The sequence below is a fragment of the Hyperolius riggenbachi genome, chromosome 7 (assembly GCF_040937935.1).
Source record: "Hyperolius riggenbachi isolate aHypRig1 chromosome 7, aHypRig1.pri, whole genome shotgun sequence".
In the NCBI taxonomy this organism is placed as follows: domain Eukaryota; kingdom Metazoa; phylum Chordata; class Amphibia; order Anura; family Hyperoliidae; genus Hyperolius; species Hyperolius riggenbachi.
The window spans coordinates 123,355,884-123,376,578 of NC_090652.1; the positions used below are offsets into that span (position 1 = coordinate 123,355,884).

The 20,695-nt window shown below is 43.4% G+C and overlaps 1 protein-coding gene across 1 annotated transcript in view; it reads right to left on the minus strand.

Moving 5' to 3' along the window:
- Positions 1-20,695, minus strand: part of FAM20C (FAM20C golgi associated secretory pathway kinase) — a 297,806-nt gene that overhangs the window by 71,025 nt on the left and 206,086 nt on the right. The window contains 1 exon segment of the mRNA XM_068244609.1: positions 11,423-11,538. Within this exon segment, the coding sequence (XP_068100710.1) occupies positions 11,423-11,538 (116 nt within the window).

Below are 20,695 nucleotides of genomic sequence, written 5' to 3' on the forward strand. Positions count from 1 at the left end.
GATAGATTGGTAACGTAAGCCGATGCAGAGGATTATGGCCTTATTGGCGAGTCCCCATACTGTGCTAATGCTTCACACAAACCCTCAAAACGCTGCACAGAACACCAAAGGCCTGCCGGCCCCCTGCCTCGTCAATTTCTATGATTAAGTCTTCTCATGAGCCACGCATCTGCAGAAAAAAGCCTAATTAAATATCTGAAAAATGATGAGGCTCCCGCCGTTGCGAGCACCGAGATAAAAAACTTGTTACTGAAGGAAGAAATCGTAACAAGCCCCTCAGGAGGTGAAGAGTAAGCTCTGCTTCGAAAATGCCAAGAGTCCTTTTTTTCTGTTGATGAGGTGAAGAGACACTGCAGCACTGTCCTGTGTCTGCATTGTTAGGAGGTGCTTTGTACTTTTAAAAAACTGGTGAAGACATACTGCTTCTAAATGTTTACCGTCAAAGACATGGTTTTCAGAGAACTGCGCCATCTTTCATTCTGACGGGCCTGGCATGGTTGCCTCATTGTATACACTGGCAATTAGCGTCCTCACAGGTATTGCTGATTCCGCAGGAAGCCAAAAGCCCGAACACTTTCCTGTCCTTAATAACCGTTACTACTAGCAATGATACAATCATGTCATTACTGGCTCCTTGAAGAAAGCAGAAGCACAGCTGTGAGAGGAATCTATCTACGGTATCACATGGTAAAGGAAATCTGACAGCAGTCTATGTTATGAGGGAAACCTGCTGACTGCTGGAACTGCAGGAGATAGTTTCTGCTAGGCCCGCTTTGAGTCCTCTACCTGATTGTGAGTCCGACTAAGTTAAAATGTAAATCGTGGTGAGTAATTTCCACTGATCCGATTCTTGATGGTGCTCACGCATTTCGGTGTGATTTGTACTTCAGTCCCTTTGGCAGAATCACACCTTTTAGAATCACAAACGCGTTTTGCAGCAAAGTGGAAAACACATGCAAAAACGCACGCTATGTTAGTCTATGGGCTGCACAAAAAAACACATTGCATGCGTTTTTTAATTTGTTCTTTTGTGCAGGAAAAAAATGCTCAGCAAGATCATTCTTTCTGCATACCGTTTGCAAAACGCATGTGTTTAACATGCAATGGTTTCCTATGGGGGAATTTGTTTTTTAGCTGTTTTGAACTCGACTTTATCCACCATTGCGTGCCTCTTACCCCCTTTGTGCTTTTTATCCTCTTCTGGATGGGTGTACTTTGGTACCTAGTGTCTGTGTCACTGATAGGACCTTTTTTTCCCCAAGAGTGTGACTGCATCCAGTTCCAGCTGGACACCCAAGTGGAGTCAGGTTTATCAACCTCCACCTGCTTCCAGTGGTTGATTGCCCCGATACAACTTTCCTTTGTGAGTGCCATAGTTTCCTTTGACATTTATTATTCCATCTGTGACATGCTGCACCATTTGGGCTCCCGTTGTCTCTGTGATCTTCTTTTTTAGGGTGTTTGGTCACCCTCTACTGTAATGTAGGCAAACAGCTTTATACAAAGTTGAAATATTTATAGGTCTTAACTATTTTTAATTTGCAGTCAGCCTTGTGATTTATGTAGAGAAAAAGAGAGAACACCAAGAGCCCTATATAGTGTAGTATGTACTGGTAATGTATAATTGGAAAAGTAATAATATTAATGTAATACTCACAAACCAGGGTTACCAATTAGGCAACCACTGTCAAAGCAGGTGGGGAGATTGTCCTGACCCCACTCAGGTTTAAAAAGTCGCTCTCTGTAGTAGAAGAAGGAAGGGTACAACCCTCCACCAAGGGTGGACTTCACTTGATGTAGATAATAGGATAACAGAGGCGCCAACAGGATAAAAACACTAAAAGAACTTAAAAACCCATCTTGGTAATAGAGGAGTGCCTCTGTCTAGGCGCTCAGTGTTGATGATAGTGGCCGGTGGCTATTTACTCCTATCTGTTATTGCCTGATGAAGCGGGTTTGTACCCCGTAAAACGCGTTGCACTTTATTTAGAGTATCCAATAAAATAGTTTTGACTGAAAATCCACAGTCGTGTGTTCTGCTTGGAGTAGGTAAGTCCACCATGACCTCCTCTATTACCAAGATGGGTTTTTAAGTTCTTTTAGTGTTTATCCCAGTGCTGATCGTAATGGAAAAAGCTACGCTTACGGATCATTACGCGTAATTTTACGCTATTACGCATTACGAAATTACGCTTACGGCATAGACATTCAATTTCGGTACATGTCTGTAATTACGCATTGCCCTTACGCAATTACGCGTAAGAATACCGTAATTCAAGTTGTTACGTTATAGGCTTACGCGTAAATTCCTACTAGCCATTAATGCGTAAGGTCATGCTGCCAAGCGGAAAAGTTGACGCATGGATCAATGTTAGGTAGCCGCCGACTTTAAGGGTTAATAGCAAAGCCCCCTTAAGTGCTAAGAGCCTCAAATTTGGAGAATATATTAAGGAGATCAGAAGGAATAAGAGGGAAAATTTTTTTTTCAAAAAGACCTTATAGTTTTTGAGAAAATCGATGTTAAAGTTTCAAAGGAAAAATAGATACATTTAAAAACCCGCCGACTTTAACGGTTAATAGCAAAGCCTGCTTAAAATTTAGAAACACCAAATTTACAGGGTATATTAAGGGGATCAGTGGGAATAAGAGGAAAAATTTTTTTTTCAAAAAGACCTTATAGTTTTTGAGAAAATCGATTTTTAAGTTTCAAGGGCAAAAATGTCTTTTAAATGCGGAAAATGTCAGTTTTTTTTGCACAGGTAACAATAGTGTATTATTTTCATAGATTCCCCCAAGTGGGAAGAGTTTTACTTACTTCGTTCTGAGTGTGGGAAATATTAAAAAAAAAACGACGTGGGGTCCCCCCTCCCAGACCTCTTTAACCCCTTGGCCCCCATGCAGACTGGGATAGCCAGAATGCGGAGCACCGGCCGCGTGGGGCTCCGCACCCTGACTATACCAGCCCGCATGGTCCATGGATTGGGGGGTCTCGGAAGGGGAGGGGCAGCCAAGCTTTCCCCTCCCCCTCCGAGCCCTTGTCCAATCCAAGGACAAGGGGCTCTTCTCCACCTCCGATGGGCGGTGGAGGTGGAGGCCGCGATTTCCTGGGGGGGAGGTTCATGGTGGCATCTGGGAGTCCCCTTTAAAAAGGGGTCCCCCAGATGCCCACCCCCCCTCCCAGGAGAAATGAGTATAGAGGTACTTGTACCCCTTACCCATTTCCTTTAAGAGTTAAAAGTAAATAAACACACAGACACTTTGAAAAAGTATTTTAATTGAAGAAAAAACATAACCACGAAAAAAGTCCTTTAATATTCTTAATTAACCATTAATACTTACCTGTCCCTTTAAAAGCCAGTTCCCACGCAATATCCTCGGAAATATACTAATCAGTTACAATGTAACAAAGCTATTACAATGTAACAACTTTGTTACTTTGTAACACCACCGCACCCGACGTCACTCGCCGCCACCGCCGCGTCTGCGCTGACCCGACAGAGCTCTGAGCTATATAGCTCAGAGCTCCCTAAGCATCTTTGTATTTGGGCTCCAAGGAGCCCCATTGGTCCTTAGCAGACCAATGGGGTTCCTTTAAATCAGAAGGAACCCCATTGGTCTGCTAAGGACCAATGGGGCTCCTTGGAGCCCAAATACAAAGATGCTAAGAGAGCTCTGAGCTATATAGCTCAGAGCTCTGTCGGGTCCGTGCGGGACGCTAAGTCCCCGCCGCCTCCCGCTGTCCTCCCCGCCTCTTCCACATGTCACCCACATGTCACCCACATGTGGGTGACATGTGGGTGACAGATGTGGGCGGGGCTGACAGCGGGAGGCGGTGGGGACTTAGCGTCCCGCACTGACCCGACAGAGCTCTGAGCTATATAGCTCAGAGCTCTCTTAGCATCTTTGTATTTGGGCTCCAAGGAGCCCCATTGGTCCTTAGCAGACCAATGGGGTTCCTTCTGATTTAAAGGAACCCCATTGGTCTGCTAAGGACCAATGGGGCTCCTTGGAGCCCAAATACAAAGATGCTTAGGGAGCTCTGAGCTATATAGCTCAGAGCTCTGTCGGGTCAGCGCAGACGCGGCGGTGGCGGCGAGTGACGTCGGGTGCGGTGGTGTTACAAAGTAACAAAGTTGTTACATTGTAATAGCTTTGTTACATTGTAACTGATTAGTATATTTCCGAGGATATTGCGTGGGAACTGGCTTTTAAAGGGACAGGTAAGTATTAATGGTTAATTAAGAATATTAAAGGACTTTTTTCGTGGTTATGTTTTTTGTTCAATTAAAATACTTTTTCAAAGTGTCTGTGTGTTTATTTACTTTTAACTCTTAAAGGAAATGGGTAAGAGGTACAAGTACCTCTATACTCATTTCTCCTGGGAGGGGGGGTGGGCATCTGGGGGACCCCTTTTTAAAGGGGACTCCCAGATGCCACCATGAACCTCCCCCCCAGGAAATCGCGGCCTCCACCTCCACCGCCCATCGGAGGTGGAGAAGAGCCCCTTGTCCTTGGATTGGACAAGGGCTCGGAGGGGGAGGGGAAAGCTTGGCTGCCCCTCCCCTTCCGAGACCCCCCAATCCATGGACCATGCGGGCTGGTATAGTCAGGGTGCGGAGCCCCACGCGGCCGGTGCTCCGCATTCTGGCTATCCCAGTCTGCATGGGGGACAAGGGGTTAAAGAGGTCTGGGAGGGGGGACCCCACGTCGTTTTTTTTTTAATATTTCCCACACTCAGAACGAAGTAAGTAAAACTCTTCCCACTTGGGGGAATCTATGAAAATAAAACACTATTGTTACCTGTGCAAAAAAACCTGACATTTTCCGCATTTAAAAGACATTTTTGCCCTTGAAACTTAAAAATCGATTTTCTCAAAAACTATAAGGTCTTTTTGAAAAAAATTTTTTTCCTCTTATTCCCACTGATCCCCTTAATATACCCTGTAAATTTGGTGTTTCTAAATTTTAAGCAGGCTTTGCTATTAACCGTTAAAGTCGGCGGGTTTTTAAATGTATCTATTTTTCCTTTGAAACTTTAACATCGATTTTCTCAAAAACTATAAAGTCTTTTTGAAAAAATTTTTTTTCCTCTTATTCCTTCTGATCTCCTTAATATATTCTCCAAATTTGAGGCTCTTAGCACTTAAGGGGGCTTTGCTATTAACCCTTAAAGTCGGCGGCTTTTTTATATTATACGGGAGCGTAATATTACGCGATTACGGCAGACTGTGTAATTTCAATGGGAGTTTACTGTCTTACGCGTAATTTGTTACGCGTAAAACGTAACCCACGGTCTACGCGTAATTAATTACGCGTAATACCGTAACCTTACACGTAACGCTTACGGTGCATTTGTAGTGAATTACGATGCGTAATTACGCTAATGCGTAATTTCGGCCCAGCACTGGTTTATCCTGTTGGCGCCTCAGTTATCCTATTATCTTGTGATTTATGTATGTTTTCCACACAGCACAGCCAGTCAGGTGATGCCACTATTTCCTGTTTCAGCTTTCCAGTTTCCACTGTCATCTGCTTACTGACTGGACGGTGGATAAGCTATATGATGATGCTGACTCACTTCTTGGTGAGCAAACAGGAGACTGTGGAGAGTGGAGTGTTTTGGAAAGCATTCTCTCAAAGGACATATCCAAGGGAAAAAAAAAACAAGATTTACTTACCCGAGGCTTCCTCCAGCCCCTGGCAGCCGATATGTCCCTCACCACAGCTCCTGTGACCAGGGGTCCCCTCCATTGCATATGCTGACCTCGCCAGGTCAGCATCTTCTTGCTCCAGTGGTCGGGGGTGTTCTGCGCCAGTGAAGAACCACCCAGGCCACGTGAGCACGATCCCGAGCCACGCTACCATGCACTTGCGCAGGCGCAGAAGATGCCGAGCTTGCCAGGAGGGGATCCTGAGATCCTGAGCTGCAGTGAGGGACAGATAGGTTGCCAGTGGCTGGAGGAAGCCCCAGGTAAGTAGATCTTTTTTTCCCCCTCGGATCTGTCCTTTAAAGTGGAAACCTAAGGTTTTTAATTCAGGCAAACAGCTACATACACAGTTGAAATATATGCTTGCAGGTCTGTAATAAGCAGTAGTATAAACAGACTGTTAAGTGTTAAGTGCAACAGTACTGAATTGTTGTACATCACTCAGCCTGTTTTTTAAGTCTTTTCTGTAGAACTTCTATTTCAGTTCACTAAAATTTGCGCCCTTGCAGTCATCATCTTCCTTTCATATTACCACACACGCACACGCGCTCTCTCTTGGAAGTGCCTCTGATGCAGCATGACATTAAATGGCTGTCAAGCTAGGAGTCCTCAATGCACCCACTGAGCCTGTCTACCAATGAAAAGGTAACACATGACCTAGGAACCACAGCTGCTATTAAGAGCCCCGCCGCTCTGATGTGTCTTACACCAATACTGGGAACATCACAGACATTATATATAGCTCCTGAGCTCAGCCAGTGCTTGTATGACAATATCTGTAATGCTGCTGTGCGAAGTGCTGTGCTGCACAGTAGATACAGACTAATAGAGAGCTGTCATCCACCTTTTGGTCTATGTGTCACTAGTAAAGCAGATTGGAAGATCATACAAACCTAATAAGAAGGGTTCAGCAAGTTGCTTTGCCCCAAACAGATGGCAAATGTAAAGGAAGTAGCAATCTGATTTAAGGCATATTGCTTCTTGACTCATTTTTACTGGTATAAGCCCAGCTAGATGACTAAACTCGCATTGGATAGATTGATAGAAGCAGACGCAAGCCCCCTCCTGGTCCAGGCTATTGATTTCTCGAAACGCCTGGCTCAATTAGTGCTGTGATATACAGTATCTAGACCAGCTTTCTTTCCTTAACTACAGGCCTGAAAGAAAGAACGGAAAAAAAAAAATCTATTTTGCATATTACCGCTCTGAGCTGATTATTCAGACTTATCTTTGTTTTTAATGTTTTCCTAAATTAGCCTCCAAATGCTTTTCATTAGTCTCATTGACTGCACCCGGCGTAATAATAAACTGTGTGTTCTTTTCCTAAACGGTTTCACAGTAAACACATACACCGTGTGTTCTCATCCCACTTCAGCGTAAGAAGATTCTACAGGAAGGAGAAGGAAACCACAGAAGCAAACACGAGGAGACCACAAGTGGGCCATCGGGTTTGGTGCGTGAAGTCCATGTGTAGATGTCTTTAAGATTTTTTTTTTCACACCTACTTATTACGCAATTTCCTGCCTAATAAATAGGTGATTGCACAAGGATTGAGCAACATTATACTGTACATTTAGTTTTTAAAAACAGGTTTATGTACCTTTGTGTCCCTTGTTTTGGGAACCTGCTGTAACATGGCAATAGGCATGCTCATTCAGATTTTGCAGAAGTCAAATTTTCGCATTTATGACCCGAAACTGGCATTTCTGATTGGAACTCGGAAACTGGAAATTGGAATTCTGCGGAAATCCGCTATTACCGGCCGCAACTCAGTAATTTCTAGCCCTGTCCCAGAATTCGGAAGCAGTGGACCATCAGAGGATGCAGATTTTTTTTTTGTGCAAAAATCAGATTAGCGTGGTCATTTTGAACCAATCACAAGATTTACGGTAGTTTTTCCGATTTCCAATTTTCAAAAAAAATGTTGTTGTTTTTGCATTCTCTGATGCAAATAAAATACTCCTTGAAAAATCGAAAATGGGAACAATGGAAATCAGAAAATCGGAAATTGGCAACTAAGGAAATCAAAATTTCAGCGGATTCGAAATTTGCCATTTCCGACCATCCCTACATGGCAAAACCAAAATAACAGAACTATTTAACATAGATATGAATTACTAGGTGGGTTTTTACTGTCATACTTATTTTATAATGATAAGAGTCATCAAGAAAGATCATGAATCCTATATGGTCAAATACTGAGAAGAGACTGGACACTTGGGTCACTCATGTCGGTGACCCAGGGCTGACATACCTCTGGAACAGAGGACTTAATCATTTTCTACAGCATTACTTTTTACAGTTATCATTGTGATATTGATTTTCTTCAACTACTCAAGAGTGATATACAGTAATATGTCCATTGAAATGCTATCTGCGTTTTGTCACAGATAAAATAAACTGGATTCATTTATGGTTGGCATATTTGGTAGGGTTGAGTTTATAACCCAATAGTAGAGCTTTTAGGTCCTTCAGAAAATGGTATTTAAAAATCTACAAATATTGTTTGTGAACTTATAGAGGAACTGTAGTGAGAATAACATAAGTACTAAAATTGCTTCTTATTATTATCGTTATTATTATTATTTTTCAATATTAATTTATAGATGATTTAGTCAATGTTTGTCCATTGGATAATTGTTCCTCTCTTTGATTTACATTCTGACATGTATCACTGGTGGTGACATCTTTAGTCAGAGCCAAATCATCCACAAGGCAACTCAGACAAGTACCCAGGGCCTGGAGTAAATCTTATAAAAAAGACCAAACACCAAATCTTATAAAAAAAGCAAGGGTGCCTATTAGGGGTTCACAGACATAAAACTGTCAGGATCATGATTATGATATCATAATGTGGGAGGGGTTTCACCACAATATAAGCCACGTGAGAAAAGGGGTATTACCTACTGATCGGGATGAATTTCAATCTTCGGTTAAATTTCCTCTTTAAGGGCAAGGAATGGGTTGGGAAGCAGAAGAGAATGGGTGATAGGAGGGAAAGGGAACATCGCGGCAGGCCCGCCTCTTCCTGTCTGATTATTTGACTTTTGCTAAAAGTCAAATTTTTCAAGGAGTGATAAAATGACTGTTACACCCTCCCCATGCTGAGTACTGTATGGAGGTGCTGGAACGACTGGAGGAGTTGTATGTTTCTATTTTCCAGAATGACTTATTGAATGAACATCTTCTTTCCATGTGTGCTGAATACAGATGCTCCTTCACAAATCATGGTAGTTCCTTTGCATTCTGGGTAATTTCCATGCAGTGCTTAAAAAGTGGGTAGCCTTATTAGAAAAGCATAGACCAGTGTCTATTAAGTTTAGGAAACCACTAAAAGACACGCTTCCAATCAAATACAGACTTGCAAACATAGTCTTTTAGGCCAGTTTACCTCTTCACTGTAATTTTTGGAGGCACGCTTCATGATGGTCAAAAATGCAGCCAATTACTGTCAGCTTAAATGAGCCCTAACACTGCCACACACAGGATACATTTAGAACAATCTCACTAAAAACAAAAAACAAAAAAAAAAAAAAATTCTTTGTCAGTCACAGAAAAATCAATCATTTCCAAAGCAACATGGACATATCTTTCAGGATATGATCTTTTATCAGATACTGTCTAATAGAAATGTACACCATGATGGATGGATCTATAAAAGGATGCATTTTGTAAATATTTCATTAATTCATGTGCAGCAAACATACTATCTTTTATTCCCAGCTCTGACTGAGTTTTAAGACAGAGAGAAGCTCTATTGCGCAGCTGCTTCAGAAAGCCCCCTGCACTACTGCTACGTCTATGGAACTAACAGAAATCTACCAGGTCAATCTACTAGGTCAGTGTTTGTTAGTTAAAGGACCACAATCATGATAAAACTGTAAAACTTAAAATACATGTATACACATATTATTATTATTATTATTATTATTATATTTAGTATTTATATAATGATGATCTTCTGTTGCACTTTACAAAGTACATATTCATGTCACTAACTGTCCCTCAGAGAAGCTCGCAATCTTATTACTACCATCATCATACGTCTATTGTAGTCTGGGAGCAATTTTAGGGTTAAGACAATTAACTTATGTGTATGTTTTTTGTTTTTTTGTTTGTTTGGGATGCAGGAGGAAACCAGAGAAAACCAGTTCTATCTAAAAGCACAGAGCTTTGGAAGACTTTTGGGGAAAATGGCTGCGGTGGTCTTAACAATATGGGGGTGGTTGGAGTTTCTAATAGCTAATGGATGACAGTCAAATTGGTGAGTGGCTGGATAGTGTACTGGTTAAGGCCTCTGACACAGGAGACCAGGGTTTAAATCTTGGCTCCTCCTGTTCAGTAAGCCAGCATGTATTCAGTGAGGAGGCCTTGGGCAAGACTCCTCAACATTGCTACTGCCCCTAGTGGCTGCAGCTCAGGCATTTTAAGTACAGCAGGAGAAAAGAGCAATATAAACGTTCTGTGTGTTGTCTTGTCTGTGATTAATCCTTGCTTTGCCTTGTCTGTGATTAATCCAATCCTTGCAGCAGTAATAGAGAGCCTTACATTGCAGGCTCATGTGCATGCTTATTTTTTCATCAATGGTTGTCCTCTAAGAATGCTATTGATAACTTTTCTTCCTGTACATTAAATTTTTAAGGTTAATTTGTCCTTTGAAAGATTCCAAAGGCAAGTATAGTCACTGTGAGAGGTACAATGGCCCATTACACACTAATGCCAGCATAATTAAGAACTAACAGACACGCATGATACAATTACATGTCATTAAGTGGTGCACATCCAAGTATCAAAGCATGAGCTCCGAAAGTCCTTCATAAATACTGTAACATCTTCAATCATTTCTCAAGGGGAGCAAATACTATTAGCCAGTTCCTTCAATAAGACTATAGCAGGAGAATGTGACCTGCAAATAACATCTCCTGTCCCTGGAGTCAGTATAGCTCTCAGCTGACACTCCGTGATAAATGGAAAAATATTTCCCATGCCTAATATTGTAAGGCATTTAGATCTGACTGTTGCATTCATCATCTTCCTGAAAAAAAAGAGGTTTCATGGATTCTTCCCTCTCAGCCACAGGCCAAAGAAGACAATGTGATGCTTGAAGCAAACTGCAGTGGCTTGTGGGAAAGGAGAAGTTACACAGCTGCTAGTGGATAGTCCAGAGAGGATTCTATGGCAATAAGGATACAAGGTCTCATGTATGGAAATAGAATAGCTAAAAGAGCAGTCTATATTGGTCCTCACAGCTAAATTCTCCCTTTCATTTTTTCTAATCTGCTATGAAATGTCATCTGGAGAATAATTGGCTACCAGAGAGAAATAATTTTGCCTCTAAGGCAAAATGATGTGTCTGCTGCTCCTGCGCTATGAAAAACTGTTCACATCTAATAAAATAATGGTATAAATTCAATACTTGAATGCAGCTCATGGTGGGCTAGCCTACCTGCCCCTAAGTGTGCTGATTCTGTTAATTGTCCTGCAAACCCCACCCCCCACCTCCATTTTCCATATTCGGTCCTCTTCATATTTGACATAAACCTGTTCAAGTAAAAAAATATGTGAAAAATTACATCCCATTGAAGAACCAATCAAAAGTTGTTTTACTGCAGGCCGCTACAAGCTGAATTCTGATTTGTTGCGTAATGTAGCAAATTCCAACCCTATTTACCGAATAAACTCATTGAATGTTTTCAGATGAATGTTTTACTCACCTGGAGAAATGAAAAATGTCCTCCAAAGCTTTTTGTCTCGAGTGACATCTCGAATTTCTTTGGTCATGTTCACGAGTCTACCGGCGACAGGTGGAACACGGCGGAAATCAAGAATCCTGCAAAAGAACAGAGTCAAAAGTTTTAACTTTTATACATGAAAGTAAACTCTGGTCTTTTATTGTTGGAGATGACCACAGGGCATTATTCTGCAGGGTTTAGCCAACACCGACAATGTCACAATTTCAAGGACGTAAAATTTGATGGTGTGTATCAAGGGAGGCTTAATCCTTTAAGAACTGCGGCCACGGCTTAATCACAGAGAGATGAAGGGTTGGGAAATAACACAGCCATTGTAGATTTCACAAGAGATGTCAGAAACTGAGAAACTGACAAAATGAAACACATCTCTATTGCGTTTGCAAAGCATCATAGGTAACGTGGAGCATGTTGAGACCTGTGCTATGTTTTGCATCAGAAATGTTAGCTATGCTGGTGTGCATTCACAGAATTCAAGAACAAGCCAGCAATATAAAAAAGGGATAATTTGAAGTCACTATCGAACATGTTTTCCATGAAGAACAGAAGGATAATTTTCCACTAGGTCCAGGTACCTGAACCCCATGTCTTGGGTCGCATGTGGCTGGTGATATTACCATTAGTGTTTGCTGCTTTTATTCTTATTTTCCCTGGTAAAATGTGATTACCACTGTATCTTTTTTACCTCTACATATTGTTATTATTATTGTGTATGTATATAGTGCTGACACAGTTTCTGCTTTACAGAGTACATTAACAATTCATGTTCCTCAGAAAGACTCATAATCTGCTGTCCCTGATATGGTCTAGGGCAGTCATGGACAGAGTACAATCATACCCTGCCTATTTCATTTTGTTTAATCTGGCATTGCCGATGCAGGGCAGGATTTGCGGCAGCTGTGTCCCCTCCTCCCCCTCTCTTTCTCCTCTCCCTTCTTCTCTATGTAGAGTCAGGAGTGGTGCATAAATGAGGTCACTCACCAACTACCAGCTTCCACCGCCCTTCTACCTTCAGTCACGTGCACTGCAACCCATCTCTGTGACTACTGTGGCATCTATTCACATGGGCAGTGAAATGCTGTGGCCATAGAGGGTGCTGGTTGCACAGCTGAAGGGAGATCAGCAGTGAAAGCTGAGAGTCGGTGAGTAACCTCATTTACGCTCCGCTCACTACTTTACATAGGAAGGGAGGAAGAGGCACACCTGCTACCTATACTGGGGAGGGGGTTGCCTAATATTTGGAGCACACCTGGCTACCTATACTAGGTGAGGGGTTACTTAACACAGGGAGCAAACCTGGCTACGTATACTGGGGGAGAGACCTACCTAATACTGGGGGCACATCTGGTTACCTATACGGGAAGGGGGGGATACTTAATACTGGGGGCTCACCTGGCTACCTATACTTGGGGGAGGGGGCTACTTAATACTAGTGTACCCCTGGCTAATTTATACTGGGGAGGAACCTAACTAATAATGTGAGCACACTTGGCTACGTATACTGGGGGAGGGGACTACTTAATACTGGGAGCACACCTGACTACCTATACTGGGAGGGGGGTACTGAATACTGAGGGCACACCTGGCTACCTATTGTGGGGGTGAAAGCTCATTTACTACCTGGACTGGGGGCCAACCTAGGACTGCCTAGGGGCATATTTGACTTTCAGTATGGGGGGGGGATGGGATAGGAGAAGCACATCTGGTACCTAAACTGGTCCGGCCCCTTCGTCTAATTTAGGAATCCTTTGTGGCCAACGAGTCAAAAAGTTTACCCACCTCTGGTCTAGCGATAGGCTCTTTGTGGGAAAGACAGCTAGCCCTCTAATAAGTTGTTTGAGGGGATGTAGGAGAAAACCCCAGATAAGCACAAGGGGTACATACATCTCCAGGCACATAATGTTCTTACAGTAAGTTCACAGTAATTTCAGTGCTGCAAGGTGAAAATGCTCTGAAAAGGATCTGGCAATGCCAGGCGGCACACACACTAGGATGTGCACAAGATTCTCAAGTTTAATCTAGTGTGTGTGTACATAGCTTTACACACACACACGCACACACACACAGATGCACACGCATACACACAGATGCACACACACACACACGCACACACACACACACAGATTTACAGTTTTTTTTGAATGCTTTCACACTAAAATTACAACTTTCCCACAATTTACAGAACCTAACACTCAAAGAGCAAAATACATTCTCAAATAGGCACAACTATAAGCACATTGTCAGCTTCACACTTTTTGCAAAACTCTACACACAGTGATTTTCAAAACACTAAACACAATTTGTGTACATTTGACTCAAAAATCATTCATATAGACACCGCCTTGCAATATCAAAGCAAAGGCTCTCAAATGAACACTCAAATGAGCCAATTGGTTAAACACAGTCACCAGGTGTACACACACACACAAGTGCATAATTATGCACACACCAATCAGGTTTTTAAATACTATAAAAAGGCAACAAGATGCCTATCTTCAACAAAAATGGATGGTGTCAGAGCAAGAGGGAGAGTGTGGATTGGAGGAAGCATCCAGACAGAACAAGGTGGAGGTAGATGGAGAGGAAGACCCGGAGGAGGCATAAGACGTGGACAAAGAAGGCAACAAAATCTTTGGAATGAAATTCGTACTACGCTTGTGGACCATGTAATAAACCATGGACTTACAATGAGGGAGGCTGGGTTAAGGCCCTGTTTAGACTATGCGCGTTTGCAGAACGCATAGAAATGCAAAGAAAACGCAAGTTGAAAAACGCATGCGTTTGCATTTGTTTTTCTTGCGTTCAAATGCGTTTTGTATTGCGTTTTTCACACAGGAAACAGGAAAGAATTATGGGAAACGCAGAGTGAAACGTACACAAAAAACGCAATAGTGTGCGTTTTTGATACGCGTCCATAGACTTTCATTGCGTCCGTTTCTGTGCGTGACGCACAGAACTGCGTGCAGCAATGCGGATGAGAAACGTATGCATCGCATACACATACATGTGAGCGAGGCCATTACAAAACATTAGTAGCCGTTTCTATGCACAAAGTCTGCCCGTACGCGTTCTGTAAAAACGGCTAGGAACGTGCATAGCCTAACCTAAGCAGGTACACAGTGGCATCAGTAGTTTGCGCATTTCGTCAAGAGAACAGGTGAGGAACCTATCTTCTGTCAGCAGTGTAGTAGTGTGTATAGGAACCTTTTGTGAATACACTTCACATAAATCGATACTACTCACACTGGATGGTTGTCCAATTGCAACTGGATTTTTAGATTTTGAAGAAACCCATCACCACCCAGGTTTTTACTGTAAAGGTGGGTACACACATCAGATAAAAGTCTGTGGGAAATGAAAGATCACAGACCAATTTTACCCCCTACCATGTAGTATGAGAGCCAAACCTACACAGTCTATTCTATTGAGCTGAACTCCCCATCAGATAAAAATCTGTGCAAGATGCTGCACACAAAGATGCTGTACACATGCAAAAGATCAGTTCCTGCAAAAGATCTGTTCCTGCAAATTGTATTCATAGTCTAAGATATCTGCAGATCCCATACACACAGACATCATCTGCAGATCAGACAATCATCTGCAGATCTGAAAATCCATTCTGGTGGATCTGATCTGCAGATGAATGTCCGTTACAGTAAACAAGGTGTGTATGAGATCTGCAGATATCATAGATGATGAATGCAATTTGCAGGGACTGATCTTTTGCAGATACTGATCTGTTGCATGTGTACAGCATCTGTGTGTGCAGCATGTTGCTAAGATTTTTATCTGATGGGGAGTGCAGCTCCATAGAATAGACTGTGTAGAGTATGGCTCTCATACTACATGGAAGGGGGGTAACATTGGTCTGTGATCTTTCATTTTCCAAAGACTTTTATCTGATGTGTGTATCTAGCGTTAGTCCTCTGGCTTCTCTGTACTGTAATATACATGTTTGGGTCAGCAGTAGAAGGAGAAGGGGGGGGGGGGGGCAATCTGCAAAGAAACTTGTATCTACAGTGTAAAATGATGAAAAAAGGAAATAAAATAAATTTTAAAAATTACAGTAAGGGCCCGTCTATGCTCATGCATTTTTACAATAAACATAGTTACATAGTTACATAGTTATTTTGGTTGAAAAAAGACATACGTCCATCGAGTTCAACCAGTACAAAGTACAACACCAGCCTGCTCCCTCACATATCCCTGTTGATCCAGAGGAAGGCGAAAAAACCCTTACAAGGCATGGTCCAATTAGCCCCTAAAGGGAAAAATTCCTTCCCGACTCCAGATGGCAATCAGATAAAATCCCTGGATCAACATCATTAGGCATTACCTAGTAATTGTAGCCATGGATGTCGTATATCAAACTGCTGTACAATGTGCACATACAAATGCATACATTTTTGCATGCATTTTTTCTGCTTCACAACAAAAAGGCATATTTATAACTACAGTATTCTGGGAGTGAAAAGGGTGGTTACATTTATACATTGGGGGGTAGCAGTGGTGCGGATGCGGAATCGGCCTGTAGTGTATGGGCAGCTTCCATGAATAGACAAATATATCTCTAATCAGATTCAATTAGAGATACATGTGTGCCTATGTGGAATCTGTCGATAATTGTCAGGTCTATGGCCACCTTTAGTAATATATATATATATTAGAGATGGGACGACGAATCCGGCGAATCCACGAATCCCTCGAATATTGGGAAATATTCGAGATTCGTGGATTCGAATCCCGACGCCATTTTCCACTTTACGAATCCGCCGAATCCCGACGCTGCATCGCCGCGCATCCGCCGCTCGCACTCGTCCTCCTCCGACCCGCGCCTCCTCCGACCGCCCCGCGCCTCCTCCGCCCGGCCGCCCGCATACTTTGTATCAACTCACCCGTCCAGTGGAGCGCAGACAGAGCGGCAGACCTCTCGCTGATTCCCTCCTGGTTCCCTCTAGTGACGGCTTTTACAATGACGTCATCAGTAAAAGCCGGTCCGGCCACTAGAGGGAACCGAGAAGTAAGGACGAGGTCTGCCGCTCTGCGCTCCACTGGACATGTGAGTTGATACTTATGCAGGGGTGAGCGAGGAGGCACGGGGGACGGAGGAGGCCATGGGGGTGAGCGGAGGAGGCACGGGGGGGGAGAGACACCTACCTACCTACCACTTTACCTACCTACCTGCCACTATACCTACCTAAAGGCCTCCTATACGTACCTATCTACCTACCGGGCACTATACCTACCTACCTACAGGCCCCTATACCTACCTAAAGGCCCCCTATACTACCTACCTACCACTATACCTACCTACCTACAGGCCCCTATACCTACCTAAAGGCCCCCTATATGTACCTACCTACCTAAAGGCCCCTATACCTACCTAAAGGCCTCTATACCTACCTACCTAAAGGCCCCCTATACGTGCCTACCTACCTAAAGGCCCCTATACCTACCTACCTAAAGGCCCCTATACCTACCTACCTACATACCTACCTATACTTAAGGCCTTATACCCTGCTACCTATACTGAAGGTCCCTTTAACTACCTACCTACCTACAGGACACTATACCTACCTACCTACCGGCCACTATACCTACCTACCTACCTACAGGCCACTATACCTACCTAAAGGCCCCCTATACGTACCTACCTACCTACCTACCTAAAGGCCCCTATACCTACCTACCTACCTAAAGGCCCCTATACTTACCTACCTACCTACCTACCTAAAGGCCCCTATACCTACCTACAGGCCTCTATACCTACCTACCTACTTAAAGGCCCCCTATACGTGCCTACCTACCTAAAGGCCCCTATACCTACCTACCTAAAGGCCCCTATACCTACCTACCTGCATACCTACCTATACTTAAGGCCCTATACCCTGCTACATATACTGAAGGTCCCTTTAACTACCTACCTACCTACAGGACACTATACCTACCTACCTACCGGCCACTATACTTACCTACCTACCTACAGGCCACTATACCTACCTAAAGGCCCCCTATACGTACCTACCTACCTACCTAAAGGCCCCTATACCTACCTACCTAAAGGCCCCTATACCTACCTACCTACATACCTACCTATACTTAAGGCCCTATACCCTGCTACCTATACTGAAGGTCCCTTTACCTACCTAAAGGCCCCTATACCTACCTACATACCTACCTATACTTAAGGCCTCTATATACCCTGTTACCTATACTGAAGGCCCTATACCCTGCTACCTATACTGAAGGTCCCTTTACCTACCTAAAGGCCCCTATACCTACCTACATACCTACCTATACTTAAGGCCTCTATATACCCTGCTACCTATACTGAAGGCCCATATACCCTGCTACCTATACTGAAGGCCCCTATACCCTGCTACCTATACTGAAGGCCTATATACCCTGCTACCTATACTGAAGGCCCATATACCCTGCTACCTATACTGAAGACCCATATACCCTGCTACCTATACTGAAGGCACATATACCCTGCTACCTATACTGAAGGCCCATATACCCTGCTACCTATACTGAAGGCACATATACTCTGCTACCTATACTGAAGGCACATATACCCTGCTACCTATCCTGAAGGCACATATACCCTGCTATCTATACTGAAGGCCCATATACCCTGCTACCTATACTGAAGGCCCATATACCCTGCTACCTATACTGAAGGCCCATATACCCTGCTACCTATACTGAAGGCCCATATACCCTGCTACCTATACTGAAGGCCCATATACCCTGCTACCTATACTGAAGGCCCATATACCCTGCTACCTATACTGAAGGCACATATACCTTGCTACCTATACTGAAGGCCTATATACCCTGCTACCTATACTGAAGGCACATATACCCTGCTATCTATACTGAAGGCCCCTATACCCTGCTACCTATACTGAAGGCACATATACCCTGCTACCTATACTGAAGGCACATATACCCTGCTACCTATACTGAAGGCCTATATACCCTGCTACCTATACTGAAGGCCCATATACCTTTCTACCTATACTGAAGGCCCATATACCTTGCTACCTATACTGAAAGCTACCAATATTGAAGGCACCCATACCTAGCTAGCTATACTGAAGGCACCTTTACCTCGCTACCTATACTGCGGGCAACTATACCACGGATCGCACAATTCGTATGTGCAGGATTTGTTAGATTCGGGATTCGAAAGGTTCAAGATATTCGAGAACCTTTTTAGATTCGGATCCGGATACGGATTCGAAGAAATTGTGGATTCGTCCCATCCCTAATATAGATTTAAACAGAATCTGCTCATATGATGACATGTTTATCTGTTTGACAAGAAAATAGGGTTTTGGCAAGAAAGTGTACAGTTTTGACTAATGTGGTCCATTTTGCACATAATCTGAGGTGTTGTGCTACTTATGTGTAGTGTTGTGAAAATTGTGTGAAGTGTTTTGAAAAATTTTACATTTTGTTGAAAATTGTGCTTAAGCAATTGTAAAAAACTGTAACATATTGCCATTCTCATGTTCATCTACTTATGGTGCCCTCAATAAAGTTGCCTGGGTCAGCTAATAAACTATAACAATCATCCCTGTATCTGTGTCTGTTGACGTCTGATTCCAGATTACACGGACAGGATTATCATCTGGCCCCTGTAAGCATATAGCCTATTGTGTGCTGGATAGACTAGGCTCCATCTGCTTGAGTTTGGCTCAGTGACGCTGTAGTAAATATGGCCATTCTAAGCTGCACAGAGAGTCAATCATTGACATCGCTAAGCAGTTTATGATACGCCGTCCTGCTTGTTATACTTTTCAGATGCAGAGCTGTAGCTTAGAGGAATCCGGAAGCACAATGAATTACTAGTTAAAAGGTAAAGCCACAGAAAGTAAATGGTTGGGTTACTTTCTATAACAGGTAAGATAAGAGGATGCATACATGCATAATCCGGTATTTTGCTTCACGTCACAAAATAAATGGGGAAACACCTCAACTGGTATAAGAACTTCTACTTTCTAATGTACTTTAGTGTGTGAGGAAACGTGGAAAAGCCGTCGTCTCTCAAAGTGAGGCGGCTGTTTCCACGTCCAGCAGGGCGTCACAACGCAGAAAAACCGCCGCATGCCGCTTAGGCAGAGCGGCGGAATCCGCATTGGGACAGCGGAATCCGCATTGAGACCGGCGGAATCCGCATTGGAGGCGGCCCCCGCAAGCGGTTCACAAAATACATTGTTAGACAGTACTGGTGTGGCTGGGACTGATAGTCCACCAAGATTCAGACTTACACGCGCGCGAGCACAGAGGCAGAGTTTAAATAACAGTTAGAAGGGAGTCAGCTGACCAGCTGGGTCAGCTGACAATTTCCACTGCTCTCATTGGACCAGCAATTAGGGAGGTCCTGGAAAGGTCCTAGAGTATATATACTGCTGGTTGTTCACTTGCTCTTTGTCTGGCGTGCGATCACATACGTGGAAGCACCCAGATCCGTAGTCAGATCCGCAAGTGTGCCGGGACCAGCTGGAGCTGTAATCCTACACTTAGCTAGATTCTTTTGATAGCTAAAGTACTAGTTTGATTGTGATTATCTGTTATGACTTTTGCCTGCCTTGACTACCCTTCTGAACTCTGATCCTGTACCTCGATATTTCTGATACTCTGTTGCCGAACCCCGGCTCGTTCCTTGACTCTGCTTCTGCCTCCTGATTTTGTACCCCGATATATCTGATACCCCGTTGCTGAACCCTGCCTGTACTTTGACTCCGCCTTTGCCTCCTGATCTTGTACTTTATCTGTCCGTGTGTGTACGACTTGGCTTGTCCGACCTCGAGAACCGACCTTACTGTTAGAGGCGGTTCCTCGCTCGGTTAGTAATCCTTCCTCCTGAAGGTTACTTCCAGTCTGTCCTTCCTACTGTCAGTCTGACTCCTCCCGTCTTGGAGAGCTCAGGTCTGTGGAAGGAATCTGTGCAGTACTCCTTGCTGCACTGAGGCCTAGTCCTCTAAGTGTTACTGTTACACCCAACACTACACTCTACTCAGGTGAACAGAGGTTAGCTAGTATATTGGATTATCAGTGATACTGCAGATCACGTATAATCTGGTATAAATCTGTATTCCCAGTGATTCTGCAGATCACTGGTAATCAGATCCTCTCTGTGCTTCTCCGATCGTTACAGAACGCCAGACCACAATACTGATGGACGCACGCGCTGACCCTCTGACTGTGCTTGCCACTTCGGTGGAT